Genomic DNA, 27,520 nt, shown 5'->3' on the forward strand with positions numbered 1-27,520 from the left:
AAACCAATGAGTGGTCAACTCAACAATTTGAAAAGTAACAATGAAATAAATTCAAAGAAGACAAAGGAATGAAATAAACAAAAGTTAATGAAACAGGAAAATAAAGATATATATATGTATGTATGTATGTATGTATGTATATATATATATATATATATATATATATATGTATGTATGTAAATCAATAAAGCAAAAGGCTGGCTTATAATTTTTTTTGAAAAAACTAATAAACAAATTTTGTCAAAACTGTTCAAGAAAAAAGACACAAACATGCAATATTTAAGAATGACAGGTGATAAAATTATAGAGATAGCAGTAATAAAAAATGTGAGAAAATAAGAGGAAATTTTATGACAATACATTTAAAAACTAGATGATTTTTAAAAAATGTATAACATCAAATCTGACTCAAAAGAAATAGTAATTTTGGGTAGCCCTATTAACCATTAAAGAAATGGAGTCAGTTAATTATATATATATATATATATGTGTGTGTGTGTGTGTGTGTGTGTGTGTGTGTATATATATATATATATATATATATATATACACACACACACCAAAACAAAATGAAAAAATAACCCCACTAAGCTCAGATTTCTTAAGGTGATTTCTACCAGTCAAGGAAGTTCAGCCTAATCACGTACAAAGTTTGAGAGAACAGAAAGAAGGGAACGCTCTTTAACTCATTTTATGTGATTAAAAATACTTTGACCTAAAAGCCAGACAAGAAGTATGAGGAGAGAAATTTATGTACTGATTGCAATTAGAAACACCACTACAAAAATCTGAAATAAAATCATACTGGTTTTGTCCAATGACTACAACGATGTTTTAAGATGAGAATACCAATGGATGTAATTGACCACATTGATAGATTGTCCGAGAAAAACCATGACTACCTCTGTAGGTGCAGAAATACTTTAAACTCAATACTCATTTGTTTTAAAATTTTTTTATCAAGCTTAGGAATAGAAGTGAGTTTCTTCACCTGATAATGGGCACTTAAAGAATTTTTTAAAAACTATGGTAAGTATTCTGAATGCCAAACCATTCAGAGCAGTTTAATATTAGAAACAATGCAAGGATGCCCCCATCATTGCTTACATTTGACATTATTCGGGAGGTCTTAGGCAGTACACTAAGATAAGAAAAATACATACATTAACATCATTTCCTTGTTCAAAATGAAAATATTAGAGCCTGTTTAAATTTAGAATAGTATTAGAACTTGAGAAAGTTAAAAGTGTCTAATCCTGTCAGGTGGATGCTGTCATTCCTTCTCGGGCACCTCTAAGGAAGAGAAACGCAGGTCACCTCCTGCCCACTTGGACCTCGTCTGAGCAGATTTCTCATTGGCTCTGAGGCTGGAGTACACCAATGGACACACCGGTGGGCGGCACTAACAACACGTGAGGCTCTTTCCTTACACATTTCAGTTCTTTCTGAACTAGAATGTGAGCTGCTTACTCAAAGCAAGGAGGAATGGTCCTTCTTTTCCTGAAATGAAGTAAAATGCCTTGAGCAATCCAATATCTATCCTACAGAGTGCCCCAACACAGATCCCTGGCGCAAGAAGAGAGAATTAAAGGACCCCCAAGACTTTATCTGTCCTTGATGCATATAAGCCACTTTGGTCATACTGGAAACAAAGAGTTATAAATATAATCTTAATAAGTTCAGTTTTCCCACATCTCCTGTTACCTAGATAAGCCCAACGTGTGAGAGCATAATCCGTGGTCCTATAAATCCTGTTGCTGGAAATGGGCTCAACCTATAATACCAACGCTGGAATGCATTCAGACTGTACAAAGGGATATCCCACATCACCATTTAAATAAAACCAAATACCAATTCAAGCTAGCATGATAAATTCTTCTCTTTATAAAGGCATCTTGAACAGATTCTTACCTTTCATATTAAGTTTTCCAGAAAAATAGCTACAGTGGTTGGAAATTGCGGCAATGTTTAATCTTGACTAGTCTGAGGACCAGCTATGACGTAAAGGTATGAGCAGAGCTTGGAGTGTGCCAGTCACTTAACCTTTCTGAGCCTCAGTTTACTTGTTTGTACAATGGAGATAATAATACTCCTGACTCATGAAGGCCTGTAAGGTTGAAGTGAGAGCGTAGGTATAGTTTGCTTAGAACGACATCTGGGCTATGGTAGGCACTCAACAGATATCACTTCATGTTGGGGATCTAAAATCTGTAGACGCAGGGGAAGGTATGAGCTGCAGTCCCCAAGGCCAGATCTGGAATATGACACTAGCAGTTCCCAGCCTGAGAGGATGGAGTGGGCTGGGGGTTTGATCCGAATCGTCCCATCATGGCTACCAGCGAGATCAGTCATCGGGACTGCATGCCACCCTGGAATGCACCTGGAAAGCTGAAGTCATCTAAGTTACACCAACGGCAGCTGGAACTGAGTGAAGCCACATAGGAATGCAGGTGGCGACAGGCCAGAGAAAGATTTTGCAAGGGAGCGGATGATATACTCTGAGTGAGAGGAATTGCAATATTTAATCTTGGCCATACCAGCCTCCAGGATCTGCCCCAGAAATCCCATCTGTTTAAAGCCTCCCTCACTGGGACATCTGGAACAAGAACTCTATTTCACTGAAATATGGTTGGTAATAATTGTTAACATTTGTGGAGACAATATGCTGTGCCAATCATTTTACATGAAATGGCTCTTTTAATTCCCTACAACTTCTTATACTAAATTCTATTATTATCCCCTTTACAGATGAGGAAACTGAGGCACAGACAAGTTACATTTAGGACGTAGCAGAACTAGGCGTTTAAACAGACCTGTTAGGCTCAGCCTCAGTCTTAAAGAAAGTCAAAGAGGAAGGAGTGCATTTCATCTCCTCAAATGAGGCTAGCGTTACTTTGGTATACAACCATTTTGGAAGACAATTTCTTAAAAAGGTAAATATGCACCTACCATATAGCCCAGCCATTTCATTTCTAGGTATTTATCCGAGAGAACTGAAAGCACATTTCCATACAAAGATTTGCACACAAATGTTTATAGTCAAAACCTGGAAACAACTCAAATGTCCACCAACAAGACAACAGATAAATTGTGATACATTTACAAAATGGAGTACTACTCAACAAGAAAAAGGAATGAACTATTGAGGTATACAACAAAATGGATGAATCTCAGAACAATGATGCTCATTGAAAAAAGCCGACCCCTTCCCAAGAATACATACTGCAGGATGACATTTATACAGAACTTTAAAAAAATGTAAACTAATCTATACTGATAGAAAGCAGACCAGTGGATGCCTAGGGATGGGGAGGGACAGCCATAATCACGAAAGGGCATGAGAAAATACTTGGGGGTGATGGATCTGTGCTTTATCTTGATTGTGGTAATGGTTTCACTGTTTTATAGTGAAAGTTTTCACTGTCAAAACTTAGATGCACTTTTTTGTATATCAATTATATGGCAAAAGCTGTTTAGAAAGATATGCTCCTTTTGTAAGATGGAGTTAAGTAAAATCTTATTTGTGAAAGAAGCAAATCTTCAACATTTCTTATTCAAAATATAACTTATAATCTCTAGTTAAATACTAACAGAAGCCAAATTAATTTCACAAGTTATCTGATATTTGAAATTAACACTTAATTCCCAAGTAGATAATTTAATATGAAGATTTAGAGGTTAAAAATAATAATAAACTGGCAATTCAATGATGCAGAACAGTAAGGCTGGCCTCACAACCTGACTATAAAATTAGGGTCACCTAATCCAATGGTCACAGGAGAGGAGATAACGCTGGGTTAGGCCCAGCTGAAATAAAGAAATGGCAGAATCTTCCTTCACACCTTCAGGGCCATACCCCAGCTCTCAGGATAAAATGAGCAAACCCTTAGAAACAGGCAACTTTTCTCCATTATCACTGCTACAATACTGGAGATATCTGCTATCTAAGACGGGAACATGGATTTAAGGCTTCTTTCTGCTTTCTCTTCGCCAGCCTGTCCCACGCTGCTTCAGTGCAGATCTGAGCTTCCCAGCCATGGGAGGGCACCGCAGGGCTCATGCAGCTGTTGTGGAGACTGGTCCCACACGCACTCACACATTACTGCACTGGCTCCTGCGTAAAGCACTAAGCCATTCCTCCAGACTCGGCTGGCGTCACACTTTGGCCTGTCCATTGGCCCTAGTGCAGCCTCCGACCCCAGGCATACACAGTTCTTGCCCGTTCCCTCTTACTTTCCACCCTCCTGTCCAAGACCAAGTGAGTGAGTCCGCCAGCCAGAAGGAGGTCAGTCCTCTCCTGTCACAGCTCCAGGTCCACCCTATTTGTCTTCATAACTAAACCATGCTGGCAGCTTCCCAAAGCACTGATTGCCACCAGCACCTCATGTGTTCCACGGTTTCCAGGCCTTGCTGGCCCAGAGCAAGGCCCATCTTTCCTATTCTCTTTTCTTTGCCAGCCCAGGCCAGCTTACCCACCCGTACACATTCACCTCTTCTCTAAATACCACATTTCTTCAAACAGTCTCCCAGCTTTTTCGACTCTCAGGATCATATTTTGAAGAAAGATGTGAATTCACTCTATTTTCTTATCTCCCTCTTTATCTCCCTTCCCTCTCGTATCCTCACCTTCCCTCTGGGCAAACCTAGAGGCAAAGTGAAATTCTCTTGAAGTTAGTGACTCAGTGTCCCAGACGTCTCACCAGAGTCGTCCCTCATGAGAACAGAGCACCTTTGGTTCCCCACTTTGGTGGCCCCTCGCTAGTTTTTTCCACAAAGGTTCATTATCCTCACAATATTTCCCACAATGAAAACTCTTTATGTGTTGATGGTGTGCTTATCTTCTGTTTCTGCCACTGTCATCCTGATGAAGTCAGGATAGGTCAGAGTCAGTCAGTGTTGGATTCCCAGGCCAAGCACAAGGTTGGAATGTTGTGAGCACTCAGTAAGTATTTCCTGAATAAAATATATGAGTATGTAATATTTGTGAGTGTGTGGGTGTGTGTGTGTGTACAGCCCAATGGCCAGGCTTCTAGTTGTCACTGATTACAATGGTTTCTCACTGGCATTATACTAAGATTACAGAATGAAAAAGGTAGGAGGGGTGGGTCTTTCTTTCTTTCTCTTTCTTTCTTCCTTTCTTCCTTCCTTCCTTCCTTCTTTCCTTCCTTTTTTCTTTCCTTCCTTCCTTCCTTCCTTCCTTCCTTCCTTCCTTCCTTCCTTCCTTCCTTCCTTCCTTCTTTCTTTCTACATGTTTGTACCTATCTACACACACACATACACATACGCACACTTTCCAAAATCAACCCTGAAACTTAGCCTCTTCCATTATAGTAACAAATCTTCTCAGTCATTGCTGGGCTTTGAGGTAAGGAGTAGGGAAATGGGACAAGAGAATAAATATCAGGGACCAAGGAATACATTTTCTGGAGGAAAAATCTCCGTTTCTTCCCCTTTTTACTCTGTAATCTTTATGCAATGCCCATGCAAAACCACTGTAATCAGTGACACCCGGAAACCTGGCCATTGGGGGCTGTCACAATGCAGGGGTGGTGGTACCTGGGCTCACTTTGCAGCACTAAATAACTGCAATGTCTCCAGTTCTGTGGGTGAAGGAGTTCCATCTGCACTTTTTAATGAGTGATATTTGCACTTGCTTGTTACCGACCTCACTTAATTCTAAGTGTTACAATGTTCTCCCTTCCAAATGGAATTACAAAACATACCTCTTAAGGTTGCTACCTACATCCTTCCTATAAACGAGGATGAGAGAATTGTCTAATTTAAAAAAAAAAAATCTATCCTAATCCCACTTTCCAAAGGAAGAAAACAGGGTTCCGACAGGTTAAAACTGCTGTGTGTGTGTTTGCCTGGTTATCTGACAAAGAGTACAGGGCCCGGCTGGGCAGTGAGCAGGAGGCTGGGGGATCTCATGGAAGAGACACGGGCATGGCTGCTGCCCATGAGTGAAGAAACCCTGAAGGCAGAAGACGAGCAACATGGGAACAGCACAAAGTGCTCTCTGCAAAACCAAAAAACTATCTTTACAATTCACGTGAACATGGATTCCCCAGAGCACAATTCCGCTTGTCTTAAAATAGAGATTTTCCCCCAAATCTTTCAACAAAATGGCCAGTCCAGGAAGGGAAACCATCTTTACCCTGTGGCTTTGTGGGACCCAGGTGACCTGCCATGGACCACACGTTGTGAATCCCATTTTAGAAACAAATGGATAAACATATAATGACTCAAAGGGCTCAGCTGAGATAGAGGAACACGAACCTAAGAGGATGTCACAATTCATTCTGTCTAAAGAAGTCAGAGAAGTCTCACAGGTCAGATGGTACCTACTTGGGTCTTGGAGGATGAGAAGGAAATCTACTAAAGAAAGAAGGAACAGACAGAGCAAATACGAAGGAAGGGGCCTCAGGAGAGCCTGCTATGTTCATGTGACATTCCTGTGAGGTCAAAGTACCCGGAGGGTGGGGGACAAAGCTGGAAGATGCACACAGGACCCAAACGAGAGAGATCCTACAGGCGATATTAATCAGGCTGCGATGCATCGATAGGTGTGGGGGTCAGTCCAGATTTCCAAACAGGAAGTCACCTGCTCAGGTCTGTATTTCAGAAAGGATAGATTTTATACGCATACATACATATATGTGTGTATATGTACATATATTATGTATAATATTTATATAATATTTACATATAATACATATATTACACACACACACACACAAAGGGTGCCAAAAGAAGTATATACATTTTTTTTTTTTTAGGGGAGTCATACCACTATATTCTTGCTGGTGGCTGGATTGGAGACACAAAAGCAAACATCCGCAAGTACCCCCAACAAGTGGTCTTTCTGCTCCTCAGTCCCGCTGGCAGCTCGTATATACATTTTAAGAAACGAAAAATCTGTATTAAAATTCTAAGAACATATACCGATAACAAAAGATCAATACAAGTCATGTTTGACGTCTGCAATTACAAGAGGTGCTCAAAGTGATTACCATCAGTGTGATTTTAATAATTTTTTCCTTTCTTAAAATGTGGATACATGTGTTTGGCACCCCCGTATATGTATATCTCACTGCAATGTATAGTCCAGGCGTGACACAGATCTTGAATGAAATCTAGTAGTAGGAATGAGGAGGAGGAGCCAGATTCAAAACACATGTGGGAGAAAGAATCTCTAGTGTCTGCTGAGGCCCCAGAGCCCCCACCCCCATGCCGCAGGGCAGAGGACTGATGCAGAGCCCAGGTCACCTAACACCCACAAGGTTGCAGAAAGCCATCGGGGAGCCAGACCCTATTATAAACTCACTCTGTCAGGGGACGGGTACTTCTGTGTGCACTTCGGATGTAAGACAATCAGCTAATCAGGACCACATTGTGCCTTATGGGAACTCATTGTCTGCAACAAGATTGCTATCAGGAAATAGCAGCTGGCAAGTAGGAAGTCCGCTTGCTGCTCACAGTACCAGGAGCACGTGGCTTCTTTGTTTGCACAGTAGGGAATCCGTCCACGCTGGTACCTTTTCTTTCCTGTTGGCAGTGGTGAACTGGATGCCACTAATTGTGATCCCATAAAAAGGCAATGCCTTTTATCCCATTTTACATGCGATTCAGGATTCTCTCGGTGATTATTTTTAAAATCTACTTTGACCGATTTAAATTTAAAATTAAAAAAAAAAATTAACTACAGCCCCATTGAATAGAGAGGCTCTTGACTCCACTGACACCAAAGGGCAAAAGTACTGTGTAGATCAAGTGATGGAACACAGCCAACAAGCATTTGGGATCCAGAAAAACATGCAGATCCTTCATTTGCACAAAGCAGTGATTTGAAAACCAGACAAGTAGAACCTCACGGCACATGGCGCTACTAGTAAAGGCAAGAAGTGATAAAAGTCAAAGCTGACTAGAACAGGAAGACACAAGCACCCAGGTCCATATAGAACCGACAGTCCACAGGGCAGAGGAAATCAGGATGAGGAAGACACAGGCACAAACAAGTTACACTCATGGCAATAACAGCCAATGGGCCCGCAAGCCGGTAAGAGCTACAAGAGCTGAAGTAACGGAAACCAGGCCGGAAATGCATGGAAATGGAGACCTTCATTCTGAGGGAGGTGTTACGTCCAGTGGTGGAGACAGGTGTTGTCTCCAACAGGGAGTTTACCCAGGATGTGAGGCCGCCGTCCTACACAGCAGCTCCCATTCTCCGAGGCCTAGCTACTTGGTCCCAGCGTCCCCAAATATTCCTGTGGTTTTTATTCCAGGAGTGTCGATACCCATACGAAACTCCATAACCGCAGATGACAAAGTAGCAGGATTGTTTCAAGGTAGCACGTGATCTACTCCTACTCCAAAGACTACTCACTGAATGGGACAGACAAGAATTGTGAGGAAGAAGAGCTCCTGACAGCCTAGAATGGTTGACGAGAGAACATGGGCATCAGGAGGAAATGGGAGATGATCAGAAGGAAACAGCTTGAACACCCAGACACGTGAACGCATCCGTATTCCTGTTGGTATATGACAAATCTGTAGGGAAATGATGGATTATGCAATAAACGGTATCCAAACAAGTGAAAAAATTTAAGTAGGATCTCTGCCTCACACCATATGCTGAAATAACTTTCAGATAGATAGAATATTTAAATGTGAAAAACAGAGCTATAGAAGTACTAGAAGAAACCATGGGAGAAAAGACTTTCCTCAGGAAGAACACAAAACCCAGAAGATGGAAAACAGTTATCAATTTGACTCCTAAAATTTACGTTTTTCTACATGGTAAAAACACCACGGATGAAGTGGAAAAAAACCAGTGACTGAGGAAAATCATTGCTACTCCTCTCAGTTTATGAAGAACCTCTACACTTCAATAAGAAAAACACAATGATCATGAACCCAAAATTCACAGAACAGAAAACATTAAAGGCTTCTGAACATATGTAAAACAGGCTCAGTACATTCCTAAAAGAATGCAAATGTGATTTAATGGCACAGAACTCTTCACTACCAGGTGAGCAAGGGTTGAAATGCTGAATGACCCTTTGGCAGGAGCATGGGGAAATAAATAAGCTCTCTCTCAGTTGAGAATCCACACTGGTACAATCTTTATGAAAAGCAATTTGGCAAAAGTCAATCAAAATTTAAAATGCACAACTTGACTTACAAAATCGATTTCTAGGAATTTAGCCTAGAGATAATTACACATGTGCAAAATGACACAGAAGAATCACACTGCAGTTTCATTTGTAACAGCAAAAGATTGGGGCCCATCAGTATGGGAGTGAGTATACGAAGTAGCATCCAGAGAAAAAAGTATGATATAGCCATTAAAAAAAACCAAACAAATACAACAGCTACTAGTACTGCTGTGGAAAGAACCAAGATATATATTTTAAGTGAAAGAGCAGGATGCAGAATAGCTCGTGTAGTTGCTACTATTTGTGTAAAGATATGGCAACCATGTATATGCTTATGTGAACATAAGCTACCTCTGGAAGTATACATAACAAATTGCTAGGAGCGGTTGCTTCTGGGAAAGACAATTGGGAAGAAAGGACCTTCCCTTTCACTGTACACCCCTTCACAACTTTTATATGTTCTACTGTGTACATGTAAAACCTATAAAAATTAATAAAATAAAATTTAAAGTTGCAGCCTTTATTCATCCTTTATTACCCATTATGACTTCCACGGGGGAATGTCATTACATCTATCTGGGCTCACCATCTTCCAGGAAGTAGGAAAAACTCTACTCAGACAACTAAACAAGGCAGAAAATTCCCAAACTCTTCTAAGGACTCTTGACATTAATCCCTACAACAGACAGGTGATTATCATTTGCAGTAAACAGTGGCACTATTGTGAGTGGAAAAGAGAACAGCACCAATGCTGAAGGCATAGATTGATCCTTCAGGTTTCAGCTCAACATGTCCTCCCTGGCCCCCTAATATCTGAGCCTGAGGGATGCCCCGCATGCTCACTCTGTGCCCTCAGCATGTCCACCTGCTCATGCTCCCCTTCACAGTGTAGGACAAGTACTCTGAAGCCCCCCACAAAAACTGATTGCTTCAAGGCACCTTCAGCCCCAGGCCTGGGGACTTCCTGTTCCCTCCTAGTAACTTGGTAACTGCTATTAGCCTCCAACCGCCATGTATGAAAAGGCCCACAAGATGGAGATGTCACTGCAAAGATGGAAGGAGAATGAGCTCTGCCCTCCCCGACTTCGCAAGCCACAGATTCACTGTGATGTGATTATTGCTTGCTTGTTTATTTGTTTCATTTGGATACTTGAACATGAATGGTTCAATTATTCCTGTAATTTTGTTTTCTTTTTAACAAGAAAATATTTAGAACTTTTCCACTGAAAAAGTACATTTTTCAAAATTGAAGCACTTTAAAAGTCTGCTTTCATTCAACAGTTGCATCTTGTTTGCCTGAGGGCCTTTGCAAATAATTCTGGTTTTCCTATTTTGTTTTGGCACAACTCAAGTTCCAATGTCATGAAAATTAATGCTACAGTCTCTGTTTCTAAAAGAGGGCCCTAAAAATGAAGCTGTAATAGGAGATGTAAAAATGGATTATTTTTAATTCCTCTGTTTTGACTTCATTTTGTATACTGTTTCTTCAGTTCTTCCTTTCTAGGTCAATTTCTCATTCCAAGTTTTATTAACATCCAACACACTAATTTGCTTGGGAAAACTATGGAAAACTCTAAGTTCACAATGATTCTTAGTAATATGTCCAAAGTGGCTGACCTGCCTGCAGGGGTATTTTAGTTGGCCTCGTTTACCTAGGACTTCTGAGAAGTGAGTCTTGTTTCCAAATCAAGGGAATGGAGTTCTAGAGCTCCCGAGTCCTGCACGGGGCCCTGGCACACTGCTTAGTAGTCAGGGGTACACTGACAGAAGATGTGGGTTCTCATTGCAAAAATGTAAGTATGGTTCATAATCGTTTAATATCTTTCCTAAGAAAAAAGTTGTCTTTTTGGTTTTAATATGATATGGGTGTAGGAAACATCTGAACAATAAATCTTACACATTCTACTGAAGTACATGCCTCAGTAAAAACAATCATGTATCTTAATAGCGCAGAAAGCACTTGTAAATATGATGTTTGATTATGGGTGACATCCAAAGAACGCAGCTGTCAAAAAGAAAAAATTAAACTGTATAAAATATGTATTAGCATAATCACAACTGGCATAATACGCTTGGGTGATGGAGTACAAATATGATGTGGAGTTGAGGGCCCGTCTTCTTTTTCTTTTTTTTACAGTCACACAACATAATCTAGCAAGGTGAGAGTAAGAAGGGGTGATGCAGCCAGGCCTGGTGGCTTCTGGGTCTTAATAATGAAACCATATATCTAATGTTTCAAATGATTCATTACATGGTTTTTCAAAGCCACAGACAGTGGTAGTTGGAAAAAATGCAAATGGAAAGTAATAGACCCTTTGCAGTTACTTTACTCACTCATGGATACAGAGGATGGCAAAGGTCATGAATTTCCTGTCGCAGAAGTGCACTATAAGAGGGAACAGGCAGTCTCGAAGAGGCTCCTGCCACTGCTATTCCCCAGAGACAGTTGTGCACACGCTCCCTGAGAGGGATTTCATCCCGGTGCCTTCTTCAAGCCGAGGACTGCTTGGTCCACATCTTTCTAGGTGTCATATAGACTCCTCATTCTTTGCATGCCCCAGGCTGAATGTCTCTAGCTGCAATTTGCGTTTCTTCCAGTATCTCCTGTCTCAGTTCCTTGCTTCTATTAATAACATCGACATGCTCACACAAGCCTAACCCCTCACTCACTCTTCTTTGTCTGTTTCTACCCTCCTGGCAGAAGCCACATGTGCCCCAACCTACTTCTTGCCTCAAGCCCATGGGTCATGTCTCTTGGACTTGGAGGCAGCTTCTGGCGGCCCCTACACCTGCAGCTTTCCCCTGTTAGGTTCCATTCATTGATGTGTTAGAGTACATCATCAGCTGCTTCAAGACCCAAACAGCCCTATGGGCTCAGAATAAAGACCAGCCTCTTCCCCGGGGCATTCAGATGCTCCTGCATCCAGCCCCACTCTCCCTCCTGTAATTTCCCACCCCCAGGAGACACTCAGCCAGACCAAGCAAGGAAGGAGACACAGACAGGCGTCCTTCAGGAGCCTGCACTCCTGCGCCTTCCAGCTCAAAACTGGATCTGGGTTTCCAGGGGTTGGGAAGTGGGTGGAGTCTGGGGCTTCCACTTTAGGACCTGGGAGAAACTGCCCCCAAAGCCTATGGCTTTGGAAACCTGAAGACCCCTGTCCTTATAACTTCTCACCTTTAGGGGCCTCCAAACTGTTCCCCAACCAATGAGTGGGTAATTCACCCAATCCTACAACTAGTGTTTACCACAGCTCTGCACGGCCAGGCCCCAAGTATTGTGGAGGATACAGCAATGAACGGAGCCTAGTTCCCACTCTAGAGGAGCTGGCAGCCAACAGGTGTGAGCTGTGCAACGTACTATCAGATTAATATTCCTCACTCTGGCCCCAAATCTCACATCCCATGTGAGATTTGTATCCTGTGAGAAAGGATCCTCTTTCTGTGTGACCATCTGGCAGTACAGGAAACCTCAGCTAATCCCAAGAAGAGGCACCCTAGGGTAAAAGACAGAGGGTGTCTTCAGGGTAATCAACTTGTTACTTCATTACTAAGACCTGAACCTGAATATGCCCAGTCCAGGGCCACCCTGGGCTGAGAGTTTGACACTCTGGGGCTTACAGGACATCTCAGAAATTAACAGTGATGTGTGACCACACAAACCCCACTGACAGCCCTTCTTCCTGGGGCTGTAAGAACTTGCCTGCTCTACTCATACATCCCGACTGAACCTCTGATCGTCAGCAGTGCTCAGCAAAGCACACTCACAACACACAGGAGAGGATCAGAATACAGAATACAGCTCAAAACTGTTTTAAATTCGGGATTTGAGGCAAACGATCCCTGCTCGTGTGTAGATTTCTGATCAATCACAAGCTGCTGGAAGCTGTACTCCATCATCATACATTGTCACTTCTCACTGAACCCACACGGTGGGGCCCACACAGCACTCTCACGTGTACTTTTCATCTGCTCATCAAAATCACCCTCTAATGTAGGGTTGGCATAATCGGCATTTTACCCTCAGGGGTGAAATAACTTCCCGGTGAGTGAGATGGAACCCTAGCCAGTGTTCTCTAACTCAGCACTCTTGCCATTTAAGGGTAACAGTTTGTAACTGTTCTAGAATTACAGGTCTTACCTTTCCCTTGTAAACACATCCTTGTGCAATCACTCACTTCTAGGAGTTATAATCAGTTAATGTCTGGTGGTCTAATACTCTTGCCAAGTTAAATTCCTTCCATGGACCCATACAATCCCTTTCTCTTCTGGTAGGTCCTGGATTAATTTCACAATACCTTAATAGGTCCACTACATCCTCATTTACACAGAATTAATCATGCAAAGGTGAAAATTGGTGTGTATGAGACAAACTGCAGAGCTTACACTACATCTAGAACAGTTTTTGAGGAATAAATCAAAACATTCACATTTAAATATTTTAGGGAAAAAAAAGTGTATGCTTTCTATTGAATGTGTACCGAGAGGTGAGACAATAAAATATCATCTTTAATAAAAGATTTACTTACTAAGTGGTGTATATTCTTGCCTTTGGACTATATTCTGTAAATGAAAATCCTTCAGATTATACATTTGATCTATACTTCTCCTTTAGGCACCCTTAATGAAACTGATTCTCTTCACTCGAGGACACTGAAGCCATCAACATGCTTCTTATAAAACCCACCTTTCCAGCCTGGCGTCCTGTGGGGGTGAAAGAGATGACGCGGAAGACGTGGGCACAGTGGGCCCAGATGAAGGTCTTGAGGAGTGATAAGAGTTGCTTCCAAAGTTGCTGTATCTAAAAAGTGCAGAGGTTTAAGTTGGTGGACATTAGTACAACGGTAAAAGAATAACATTTAGCAAACTCAATTTGTGCAAGAAAAATCGTCTGAAGATGCTGACATTGTTCATGATTGCTCTGATTGCTATGTTTTGATTATCGCTCATTAGAGAAGGTTCCCAAAGTCAAAACCATTAGGCATCAGGATTTGTGACAAAGAGTTTAAACAAAACCCTCTTATTTCCTGTCTTTTAAAATGTACAGTAAAACTATTTGCTGTAATTAAGAAATTGAGAATCCAAATTATTTTCATTTGAATCATGAAGATTTTTCTTGCCTCTCCTGGTGGTACAATTAGCATCAAATCCATCAACGATCTCCAGAAAATGCCAGATGATTGACTAAAGAAACACCTTATTAAAACTTCTGCTTTAGGTATTTCTGAATCAATTTCATTCATGGAACAGAATCTCATTGTGTGGCTGGTGATCAAGAAGCAAGTGTCCCCCAGCCTTCTGGACTGGCCTGCTGCGTAGAGACATGTGTGTCCCTGTTTTCATCCAATATTTCCCCAGAACCAAAATTATAGCTACTAGGTTTAAATGAGTGTTTATTGTTTCCCAGTCATCTCTGAAAGTTTCAGGATTTGTAAAATTCTAGAGTTTTCTTTCTGTTTTTCAGAACAGATGTTCTTTAGCAATTGCAATTAGCCATCATCACTCAGTGCATTCCCAGCAAAGCGATCATCACCTGAAAGCCTTGTGGGGGTGGACAGTCATGATTAGTGACAAATAACAAACTTCAGAGAGCTCTGCCTCTGTCTACTCAGCCACAGAGCAGGACCAACTCCTTCCCCTAGTTAGGGACATTTTATTTGGGTACATGGGACCTCAAGGGTCACTATGATATAAGTGCACAGACTTTCCTGCCATATGGTGAATCCAGTCCAAACTCCCATCAACAGAAATCCTCACTAAGCATTCTGGGAAGTAATTTGACTTCAAAGTGTAGGTAGATATCCTTTGACAGAGTGAGTCTACTTTGGGGAAGTTATCATAACCTCATGGTTATTTATATAACAAAAATGTCATGCAGGGAGATGCTCACTGGAACATTACTGATATCACAGTGAAAAACTGGAAACTAAGTTTTCTTAACCATTCTTAAGAATGGTTAAGAAAGTGTGATATATTATTAAGTGGAAAATTATGCAACCATTAAAAATGACTGTCAGTTTTATAAGTGATAACATAAAAAATGTTTATATATACAGAGGGTGCCAAAAATGTATACACATTTTAAGAAAGGAAAAAACTGTATTAAAATTGTAATACTCAATATATACAGATAACAAAAGATGAATAGAAGTCACGTTTGACTTCTGCAATTACAAGAGGTGCTCAAAGTGGTTACCATCGGCGTGATTTTAATTGTTTTTTCCTTTCTTAAAATGTGTATACATTTTTTTTGGCACCTTCGGTATATAAGCTGAATTAATATATCAGGATATAATACACTAAGTTTGATCACAATTATATAAAAATATTCTTAAAGATCAAAAATTATGTGTAGAAAAAAGTGTAAAACCAGACCATCTTTTTTAAAAAGTGGAATACAGAGAAGAAATGTCAGATTTCCTTAATAAGTTACATTAGTAAAATGAGAAAGAAAATATTTATATTTCCCCCAATCTGTCCTGTGTTGCTAAGTCTTCTATGCTGGGCTGTTGCTCTTGTTTGTTTATTTGGTACCATATGTCAGTCCTGTGCTCAGGACCAGGCCCTCCGCCGGGTAGATGGGGTCTCCGATCACACAATGTTACTCCATCGTCCTCCTCTGTGAACACACCACGTTTGTGGAACTTGGTTTCTGGCATTTATTCTCTGTGCTCTTAAAAACCCCAACACTCTACAGTTCCAACAGGTTCTCTGAGTGTTGGTGTGATTTTTCAAGAGGGCACCCAAACCACAGGTCATAGAGAAAGCAGAAAAGCAAAGGATGAGAAGACCATGCAAAGAAAGGAAGAAGGAAAGAAGGAATAAAAAAGCTCAGGGGCAAAGAAGAGGGAGAGAAGCAAGGCAGCAAGCACTGTGATGCGGGAGGGGAAGGAGGCTGCCGCCAGGAGCTGAGAACTCAGGGAGACAAGGCCTCTGTGCTCAGGCTTCAGCCTGTGTCACCCAGCTGCCTGGACCCTCAGCTCATTATTGTATACAACGAAGACAATTCCCTTACGACCAAAAATGGGCATCCTGTGGAATGTTTTAATTGGTTTACGCCGTCAAAATTATGTTTCAATGACATTATGAAAGTAAAACAGGCATAATATGTTTATCCCTCCTTTGGTTTTTCTAATGATTGAGCTTTGGGTTTTCTAATGATTCAAATACCTCACAGTCTGTGCAATTTTGCTTTTCCATTTCAGCCAAACTAATTAGAACATACAATTCACTCACTTAACTCTTCAGTGTTTTATTATTATTATTATTATTATTATTATTATTATTATTAATGACTAACTGGTTGGTTTCTATTATAACCTATTCAGTCACCCACTGATCAGTCAAATGTGTGGATGGACCCAAGAAAACTATAGTGAGTGACCATCAGAAAATTAATAGGAACAAACAATGTTTATGCAGGATACAAATTCCTGTCAAATAATTTAAAAACTGTCAACTTTTCCCAGTTAAATCTAATGAAATCCTCATTCACAAACATGCAGCTGTTGTCCTCATTTATATGTATATTCATTTCAGCAATTTATGTTTCTACCTACTGCTCCCATCTCCCAGGGCTATGAGGAGTAGGGAAGCTTGGGGACCAAGTGGGAGGGACCTCGATCCCAGGAAAGCCCCATTCAGAGGCTGTGAGACCATCACCAGAAAGTCCTGGATCAGCATCATGGGCTAACACCACTGGGGAATATGAGGTTTCCAAGATATTTTTATTCCAGTCACATGTACAGCTCTCAACACGCACGTAGCGATTGTCCTTGCAGGGCATAAGGGCCGTGTTGGAGACAGTCCATAAGAACTGTAGGAGTGTGGGAAAGATCACAGCAATCTCAGAATTTTAAACCTGGAAGGGACTGGCAGAGAACCTCTCGTCTGGAGATGTTCAAACTGGAGTTCACATGCTCCTGGAGGTACACAAAGCCAGGAAACAGGATGACACGAATTTTCAGATCCTCGAGTTCCCCATCTGCTCTTTCTTAAAATGGATTTTCCCATGGCCATCCTAGGGTCTCTCAGTTCTCCTTTCCTGCCTTCCCTTCCACAATTGCCTTGCACTTTTAGAAAAAAGAAAAAAAAAAGCAGTCTTCTCATCCAGGCTGAATCAGTGTGGGGCCGTGCTTTGAGCTGTAAAGTCTCAAGGGTGATAGGCAAAGGAATAATATGGGAAAGCACCACTCCTGAGGAAATTCCTTAAGAAATACTAAGAAAGGAGAAGGCAGTGATTTATTTATCCAGGGACAAACTCAGAGCCAGATCCATACATTGTTTCTATCTATTCATCCACCTATCTGTCAGACCCCAGAAGTGAAATGGTTGTCACAGAGACGCACATTAGCTTATTGGAATTGAAACATGAGGTCAGACTTTTGCTGACAGAAATTTAGGTCTCATTTGAGACTGGCTTGGCCAATTAGGCATATGTAAGCATTTCCTATAATTTAATTTAATCAGTTAAATCCAAAGCCCCAAGGTTTTGATGAAAATAAATTTAAAGCACATATATTATATATGCAATAGACAAATTACATCTTTTGTAAACTATTTAAGCTTACGATAAAAAAAATTGGACAGGATACTTCAAACATTGAGGGAGGTTTCAAAATTCTTCTAGGTTATATGTAAGCAGAAATGGTTGATGACCACAGTTCTAGATTAATTCTTGTATTTATCAGATGGAATGCCTGACACCCATAGCAACTGGCCATTTATTTGTGGCGTGGAAGAGCTGCCTGCCAAGCCCAGGTCGTGTAAAGCTTCATTCAAAATGAAAGTGTAACTTCTTGCTGGGCACCCAGGCTGAGAGTCCCCCAAGAAGACTATGACAAAAGCATCTTACCGGAAGGAACTGCCTGAAGAACCCTAGCAGACAGCAGCTAGGGTAGGACCAGGTATTAGGAGTTACTGTGTACACAAGCCCACAAAGGAGAGAGAGTGACAGACTGCCTAAAAGAGAGGCCTATACAATGTACAGGTTAGGGCCAGACTCTAGAGCAGGCTGCCCAGGGTGGAAACCACTCCCCACTTACCTAGCTTCTCTGTGCCTCAGTTTCCTCATTGTAAACAAGGGCAATGAACAGAACCTACCTCTTAAAGATTAAGTGATACATTAAAGTGCTAATTTCATGGCTCTTAAATGCTCAATAAATGTCAGCGATTATTATTACTCTAAGATGGGAGTAGCCATCAGTATTAATTTTGGACAATTGATTGCTCAAAATATCCAATCCTCTGTTCCCCATTCCCTGCTCTTCAGAAGTTTCTAATCCAGATGTCAGTGAAGGGCAGGCACACAGGTAAGCCAACAAGCTCTGCTGAAAATTCCCTGTGCAGTCTTGATTTACACACCTCCCGCCCTTTGTCCTTCCCCCACCCCCAATTTTTATAAGAATTATTGAAGTGTTTACACTTTAAATAATGTAATTGTATGAATGCCCATGAAGTGATTCAAACTGCAATTGTTTGCCATCTCACGGGAAGCTACTGTGCTTCCCCCAAAATAAGACTTAGCCAGACAATCAACTCTAATGTGTCTTTTGGAGCAAAAATTAATATAAGACCCGATCTTATTTTACTATAATATAAGACCAGGTATAATATAATACAATACAATACAATACAATACAATACAATACAATACAATACAATACAATACAATACAATACAATATAACAATATAATACCAGGTCTAATATTAATTTTTGCTCCAAAAGACGTATTAGAGCTGATTGTCCGGCTAGGTCTTATTTTCAGGGAAACACAGTACGAGTAATCTTCAGAAAAAAAATGGATACATTAGAATAAAAAGTGAAAGCTATAGAAAAGGCAAAGAAAATAAAGACACCCACCTATTAGAAGAGAAAGACCGGAAGTTGTAAGGCTCAGAGACAGAGTATGTGCTCAAATGGAGAGAATCAGAGCAATTGTTAAAAGGAAGGAAAGCCCCACTCAAAATGTTTTGTGGAAAGATGACTAAGCACTTCATGGAATTCTGCAGGTCAAACAAGACCCTGTGCCAGGTAGATGGGTGCGAGATGTATCGATTATGTCAGACCATGCATATTTTTAATACCTCCCATTTAAAATCCATTTTTAATAATTGTATCATAGCAAAAGAGCTCCTTACTTCAAGCAGATGACAATTTTCTTTTGTAGCTTGCCTAAATGCTGGTATTTAGTGAGTGGTCAGGGAGTTAGTTTCTCTGCTCTGACTGGAATCCACACAAACACAGCACAAGACAAGCCAAGCAATGCAGTTAAGCAATGTGTTGCCTTCCCAGGTTAACCTCACACAGGCCTCCATGCAGACCGCATCTACCTGCTTTCCTTCTGGGCCTCAGCTTCCTTTTCCTTGGTGGATAAGGGCGAATCCTCAAAGTCATAGGAGAAGAGGTGGAAGGGGCTGTGAGGCACATAGGGCAGCTTTTCTATGGCCGGTGATGCCTTCGGGAGGCCAGATGCAGTGGAGGAGAGCCGAGAGGCCGAGGCAGGGGTGGGGGGTGGCAGCAGGGCAGGCCCAGAGGCCCCGTTGCACAAGAGGCCCCTCACTGCAGCGCTGGCCGGAAGCTGCTTGGCCTGCGAGGTGGCACTGGAGGCAGTGGGGAGGGCTGGACTCTCGGAAGCAGCATCCTGTCCAGTGGGGATCTGCTCGGCCGCAGGGCTGGCCCAGCAGAGAGAAGAGTTGAGGGAAAGGGAAGGAGGGGAAGGAAAGAGAGATTCAGGAGAGAAGGAGCAAAAGTTAGGAAAAAGGAAAAGACATGTAAAAATCCCCTCTTGTTACGGCCACTTACTTCAGAACCCAGTTGGGCTTCTTGAACCGCAGTACAAAAGCCAGAAGCTTTGGTTTGCCCAATTATCCTGGCACCCTGAGTTTGCCAGTGTGGCAGGGGAGACCAACCTGGCTTCTGGGCATAGAGGTCTTTGTGAGGGGATTTAATGGAGCCTCGAAAGCTCTTCTTCATACCTACTCAGCCCCCCGAGTTTCTCCTCACTGGTTGTGTCGGCACCGGAATCTCCATAATTTAAACTTCATTTCTTTATCTTGATCAGAGTATCTGTCCTCTACCTAAAAAGCCCAGCCTTAAGGAAGTGGTATCCCACAGCTCTATACTTCAGTTACTGCTTTCAGTCCTTTCTTGAAAGCAGGTATGGATAAAAGGAGAAGAATGGAAAGAGCTAGGAAGGAGGGGCTGCAGAATGAAGACACATTTTGCCTATGTCACCCTTTCCCCAGGGCCTCCTCTACTTCTAGGCCCTAGATATGTAGACTCCTGCAGGCAGGCCTCATTCTGCCACAGTTACAGTTGTAAAAACGGTCCTCCTTCAGAGGACTGGAATCAATTCACTTAGACATTTTGATGCACACCTTTGTAATCTGAGGATTTATGTTAAGTCTGTATTTTCCAGAGAACATGATTCCCAGCCATGCCCATTTGGGAATAGAGTGTGAACAGTTTTCTTTTCTACCTCAAATTTAGAGCTCCACCTGCATATAAGGGCAGGGACATACCGGTTTCCCTGGCCCAACAGGAGGATGATATGGGACCACAATGAAGCACTTCCAGCAGGCCTGGCACATGTGGTGGGCACACAGCAGGCACACAGGGTAGGCATGTGTGGTGGGCACACACAAAGAAGCAGCCAGCAGGAAGAGGGAGCAGTGGAAAACACCAAACCCACAGAAGTAAGCAGAATTTTTCCCTACCACTTTAATAGGTTTATATCAGGGAACAAAGAACTTCCAGATCAATGTTAATGAATGTTTTAGGTACTGTCAAGATCAAACCCTGGTGTTTAACATGCACAGCTTAACTTCCTAAAACTGAAAAATCTGACTATAGTTTATGATCAAATTATGATCAAGGATGCCCTCCAGCACTAGTCATGGAGTCAAAGATACTTTACAAGGTAGGATAACAACCATCTGCCTGTGCAAACAACGACCCTCTGTAAAGACAGCACAGTGTCAGGAGGGATGCCCTTGGAAGTTGCCCATTCTTCCGTCTGGTCCATACGTGCTGTACTGTGTGAGTCACTGAGGGTTGTAGGGTTTGTGTGTGTGAGAGAGAACGTGCACATTTAAGCACCTATGGAGCCATACCAATGTATTTATTGAGGGTCTACCTAATTTCCTACAGCTAATTTTCGGCCTACAGTGGAACTGTCAACTAAACCTCCTCTCTTCCCAGAGCTTCCCTAACTAAACAGTTATATCCTCACGCTGGGCTCTCAGCATGGGCGAGGGGCTCTGGCGAATGCCGACCTTTCTCGCCCTCTTATTCTGAAATGTGTGGTTTACTCTCTGTTACCAGGCCATTCCTTTTCTCTCTGCACACCCTGATGGCTTCTTTCCAGATGTTTCCAAAGAGAGGAAGCAATCATTAGTTTGTCAGTTCCAAGAGGATTCCATGACCCCTAGGAATGATGGGTGTCTCAGCATGTCAAATGAGCCTATTTGAGAACTTTTATGTGCACCGGTGGCCTGGAGAATGAAGCTGCAGCAGCAAAGAATCACACTGACTTTGAAGTTGGTAAGAGAAAGATTTTACCCTAATTTATCCAAGATCCTTTTGATTTTGCTTTTTTGTAGAAAACTAACAAAAATGTCAATTTGCAGTGTAATAAATAAAGTGAAGGAAACCAATTTAGAAGTATTTCTGAATATCAGGAAATGACATTCAAAAATACAGAAATTACTCATGATTAGTCTTTATTTTTCATATAGACGTCATTTTGGGGAAATACCTACAAAATTAAAAAATATCTCCAAGGTGCCTGTGTCTGTTAACATTGCCTGAAGACAGAAAGAATGCACTTTGGAGAGGTGAGTGGAGGACAGTCAAGTCCTCAAAGGTCCCTAGAGCTATGTTCGTTGTTCTGGGTATGAAAATAAATACCTGGAAATTTTTCTATGGTGCATGGGGTCAAAAGCATTCCGGTCAATTTGGATAAAAAACAAACTTGCATCATTTACACAGTAGTTACCCACACATATTTTTAAGCTAATATTCTACTGGTAAAATTAGTAGGAAGAAGGAAACACATATAATTATTCTTACTACAGTGCTGAAAGGGTTAAAATTTTCTGAACAGAGATGAACATCTTTTTAGTCATTGTCAATCTGACTAAGCCAAAGCACTTAATGAGGAAGGGAATAGTGGGATGAAAACCAACTGGGTGAGTCTTCCATAAAGCGTGGTTAAGAAGGCAGTATTTGAGTAAAAAATACAGTTCTCTAATGAAAAAGTGCCCCGTGATTTCTACAGAACCAATCACTCTGCGGCTCTGTGCACAGGGTCAGGAAAGGTTTACCAGTGGGAGCTAGTGAGGAAGGGAGGAGACTACTGATAGGAGGCTGCAAACTATGCATCAGAAAGGAGCCTTGGTCTTTTAGTGGGGGCCTGGAAGGGTCCAGCTCTTGGTACCTGTCCTTGCCTTGAGAGGGGGCATCGTCCTCTATCTCTTCCTCTGAATTGGGCTCCGTGACTGGCTGCTCCTCTTCCTCCTCCTCATCCCTGAGACGAGGCCAGGAAAAGAGAAATGCACAACAGAGACAAGATGGAGAAGCGAGATAAGCGTTAACAGACAAACAAGAAGATGAAGCAAAAAAAACTCCAGCTGGCTGAAATGAAAAGAGCACATTCAATCTGCTAGGGGAAAGGAAGGCAGTTCTGAGATGGAGAAATTTAAATGCGGGGTGGAAATGCAATAATCCAGCACAGGCCAAATTTCTTTGTCAAATTGGCTGGATTGCTGCTGCCCTGCACCCCCACAGGCGATTCAGAGCAGCTTCTGGCCGTGGGCAGGCCTCCTAGGTGGTTTTCCTCCTCCACACAGAATCACACAGTGAGTGTCCTTAGTAACGCCCAGCTCCTGCAGCAGAGTCCTCACCTCTTCAGTGCACCCCTCTCAGTTAGAAACCACTAAGGCCAACCCAGCACTAACCTCCATGGTGGATATCTCGTTTTTGCAAACCACTCCCTCATTCTCAGTGAATGTGACTCAGGGGGTTGATCCACCCCCGCTTTAAGGGTGGCTGCATGGTCTAAGTGGAGTCAATCCATGTCACCCCTGGGATTTCTCCCAGTGCCTTTAGGGATGAGCAGCTGTAAGGACATCCTAAATCTGGAGCTGCCTATAACTTCTAGTGGAAGAAGGTTATCTGTGAGTAAAGCCAACCCAAGAAAAGTAGAGTTGAGGGCAGGGGGAAGAGAGAGAGGAATCCCATGACAATTTTAACACCTGGATCCAATACTTTTGAAACTCCACCCTGGCCTTTCACTAAAGGAAGATAATAAATTCTCAGTTTAACGTGGGTTTTACCCTTGCAGCTAAACAAGTACAGACTTTGAGAACTGAATCATTTCCCTCCTTTGGCCTCCAAGGCCTGTCAATATCTGATTTATGTCACTTTCTACATGGAATACCTACCCAAGGCCCTGTAGGCTTCTCGATCCTTTGCCAAAGGGATTGAAACTCTTGAATTCCCATGACCTGCCCCTTTTTTCACTTCAGTCCCTCACATATTGGACCTCACCAGCATACAATACTTTGGAACTAGTCCACCTTGGAAACCTTGCATCCAAACTTTCTACCGCCTGACCACAAGCCCCCATTTACCCAAATCTCTCATTCTACTCAACTACCTTGTAACTCTTCTGCAATCTCCTAGTGTCCATCTTCTACTTTCTAAATGTCTACGGCTCCTTTTTGTCTTCAGTTCATATGAATCCACCATTTCTCACTTTATCAAGATCTTTAACTCTTTTATCCCATTGTCCTTCAGTTGCAGTTTCTGTTTTTAAAGAAGTATAAAATACATACAGAAAAGTACACAAATCACTTAAACTTCACAAAACAGACACATCCATAGAGCCAGCACTCCTTTAAATCTCCCTTCTAACTGCTTCCCTCCCCTACTTCAAATAGCATAAGTTAGCTTTGCCTGTTTTTCTTCTCCATCTGAAAGGATTCATACCATGTCCAGCCTCCTTTGTTCAGTGTCATATTTGTGAGATTCATCTACATTGTTATGTGTACTTGAAGATCATTCCTTCTCATTGCTGTATAATATTCCCTTATATGAATGTACCACAATTTATTCATTCTACCATTGATAATGACCAGGTACTTTTCAGTTAAAAACTATGCCCACAACCTTCAGCCTGAGGCCACTTTTCCTCAGCTTGATCAGGAATTTGTAGATGTTATTATTTCTTGTCTACCCACAACCCATAGATCTCTACCCCACCATCCATGAAGTCTCTCCTCTTTAAAACAAAACACTGAGCCCTTCCTCCTAAAACGACTTGATTTCACTTGCTCCCCCAGGTAGTAAAGTCATTTAGAAGTGATTTCTGCTGTAGTTGGAGGAGCTCTGAGCCAGAGCTCTGGGTTGTACTCCAGCTCCTTCAAATACTAGTTGTGTGACCTTGAGCCCCACTTTCCTTATCCCGTATAGGATAACAATAGTACTTCCCTCCTAGGAGGTGGTGCTTACTATGTAAAACGCTGAAAGGGCATGGCCTAAAACAAATCAGTTTGTTTTAGCTGTTAGCTATCACCACTACCATCGCTGTCTTTTGGGCCCTTTTAGGAAATCTCTAACATCCCTACGAGGGGATACTCAGAACTCTGCTTGATTCGTTAAGGAAGAGGACACAGTACTTTGCAAAGCATTCCACAGCACTGACAGCAACACTTTCTCTTTTATAACTTCCACCTGTGTAAGCTCTGTCTCTTTGATACCTTTCTCTTGCATGTAGTTGTCCCACAGATGTTTGAAGACAGCAATCCTGAGCTACATCCCAACCTGTCTCCTATTTAGGCTCAACACCTCTGACCCCACAATAAATTTTCCCATGACTTGCATGTGTCATAGCTGTGTTACCATGAGTGGCAGGGCAGGACAAAGGACACAGCACAATGGCGCACTGGGAGGGCCGACTTCCGGAATGCTCTATGGTCAAAGCACTGGCGTTGCCCTACAACCTAAATGGGTGGAAAAAGAAATACCCTCTCATAGGGCACAGAACCCTGATTTTATTTTGTTTCATCCTGTGATGAAATTAGTCAAACAGAATGATATTTTACACTGATGATAGTTAAGATTGATGAATTAGTTTAGATAAATTAGCTTTTTTCCCTAGGTGAATTTTCTCTTGAAGCATAACTTAGTTTTGTTTATAGTTGTGCTAAGGGATTTTGGGTCTTTGATATTTGGCTTTTAAATAGCTCTAGGGGTATTTTGCTTGTTTTTAATAATAAGGAGTTACTCTAGGGCACAGGCTTGTTCTGAACCTATCAGGTGTTTTCCTTTTTACCACAAACAGTCCCAAATTGGAGGCTACGCTTTTCAGTTGGAAAAGCAAGATGTCTGCAGTCTGACCAATTCTGAAGGGCTTAGTTTCTTCAAAGCCAACTTAACTTTCCCAGATTTGGGTCTCAAGCTGATGTCATATTTCTTAGGCAACAAAAAGGGAAATCAATGTTGCTGAGCTATTTCAAAAGTACAATAGAAACATTTAAAACAGTATTAAAGCATATTCTAGGATCAAAGCAATCAGGATGAGGAAAAGTCAAGCAACAAATTCAGAGAAGGTATTTCAATACATCTAACAGATATAACTTCATCTCAAGAATACACAAAAATGTACATTAAACATCAACAAAAACACAACTATAAAAGTGAGCAAAATAGATGATCATGGCCAATGAACTAGTATGACGAGCTATTTTAACCTCATTATAAATCAGGGAAATATAAATCAGAACCAGAATAAGATACCATTTTATATCTACTTGGCAAAATTCAGAAGTATGATAATACCAAGCACTGAAGAGAACGTAGCTCAACTGGTTCTCCTATATCGATTTCAAGAATATGCATTGGTATAACCACTTGGCAAAACAAGTGGCGCTACCTTATTAAGTTAAACATTCATATCATGAATCTGATACATATCACCTAGAAGTGGCATTGCCCCAGGGCAATGGTTCTGAATCTGGCTGATTCTACCCAAGGGACAACTGTCAATGTTGGCAGGCATTTTCAGCTGTCCCACCTGGGGAGGAAGTGCTACTGTCATTAAGCAGGCTTAGATGCTGCATCCTACAAGGTCCAAGACCACCCTCCACAAGATACTGGGGTACAGTGGTTAAAAGAGTTTCCCATGCTTGGAGTTTATAGGTCCATCAGGGAGAAAGACATTAAACAACTAATTGTACCAAGATGTATTCAACTGAAAAAGACATCCACAGTGCTGTTGGCTCAAAACTCAGAAAGCCAAGCAGGAAGTGACCAGAGGATAAGAGGATCTTGCACGTAACACTCGCCTGCTCAAACATATATCTTCTAACCTTAGAATGAAGTCCAATTTGCCTAGCTAATACTCTGACCGTCTCTCCAACGTCATCCCCCACTCTCCCTCCATAAACATCCATGCCCCAATCTTAATTGGTCTATTGATCTGTGTACCCGACACCAAGGGCATTTCAGCTTTGGGGTCCTCATAGGATCCATTCTCCCTGCCTGCAGTTATTCTTCCTCATCTGTTTCTCTAGTGGACCCAGACTCCAAATACAACCAGGAAGTACTTGCTGCCTGTTGCAGTTCTTTGGAACCGTGGACCTAGCATGGTACTCAGCGTGGAAAAACCTGCATGGATGGTCAAAGAATAAGATTGGCAAGAATGGAGAGGTGACCTTAGAGATCTCCCCACACTATAGAGAAGAAAGATGAGGTCTAAAGAAGGCAAGATCACACAGCTTGCCAGTAGGAACTCCAGTCTCCTAATGTCCAGGCCAGCATCCTTTCTACCATACCAGGCTCCCCATGAAACCAAAGAAGAATCTAAACTGGCCCCATCACTCTATCATCACTGCGCTGGTCGGTCTAAGCAACTGTCGCCTACACTGTACTTTTCCATCTTCCTCTCACATAGCACAGACAACATAATACCATTTGCACAGCCCACAGGATAACAGACACAGCTGTGTGACGCCACCAGGAGACCTGCCCAGGGCTCCAGTCACCTCAGACCTGCCTGGTGGCCCTGAGGGAATCAGTGTCTTGACACAGGTATGACCCATTTGTGGCAAATCGTTAGAAAGCTCTGCATTGAGATTTAGATAAGATGCAGATATTTTAAATGCCCCATTTCATTCTGTAAAATGCGTAAGACATATCATCTCTAATAAAGAAAATATTTCATAGATATACTTTCTTAAATTTATGAGAGAAAAAGTACCCCCCTTGGGCTCCATCGGCATCACTCTGTGTTAGTGAATATTTAAACTGGAGTTCGAACTTAGCCTCACAATGACTCACACTTTCTGTTAACTTGAAAGC

General features: G+C 41.8%; 1 protein-coding gene across 9 annotated transcripts in view; it reads right to left on the bottom strand.

The window, feature by feature from the left end:
• The window catches only part of FHOD3 (formin homology 2 domain containing 3), a 430,821-nt gene that overhangs the window by 101,115 nt on the left and 302,186 nt on the right, over positions 1-27,520 (bottom strand). For 6 of the 9 annotated variants that reach the window (XM_081079067.1, XM_081079066.1, XM_081079065.1 and 3 more), the window contains 3 exons: positions 22,596-22,685; positions 19,489-19,830; positions 13,843-13,956 (listed from right to left, as the gene is read on the bottom strand). In XM_081079067.1, the coding sequence (XP_080935193.1) occupies positions 13,843-13,956; positions 19,489-19,830; positions 22,596-22,685 (546 nt within the window). The remainder of the gene's footprint in view (positions 1-13,842; positions 13,957-19,488; positions 19,831-22,595; positions 22,686-27,520) is intronic. The other 3 variants (XM_081079071.1, XM_081079070.1, XM_081079072.1) reach the window with 2 other exon arrangements.

Source organism: Rhinolophus hipposideros (genome assembly GCF_964194185.1).
Source record: "Rhinolophus hipposideros genome assembly, chromosome: 17".
In the NCBI taxonomy this organism is placed as follows: domain Eukaryota; kingdom Metazoa; phylum Chordata; class Mammalia; order Chiroptera; family Rhinolophidae; genus Rhinolophus; species Rhinolophus hipposideros.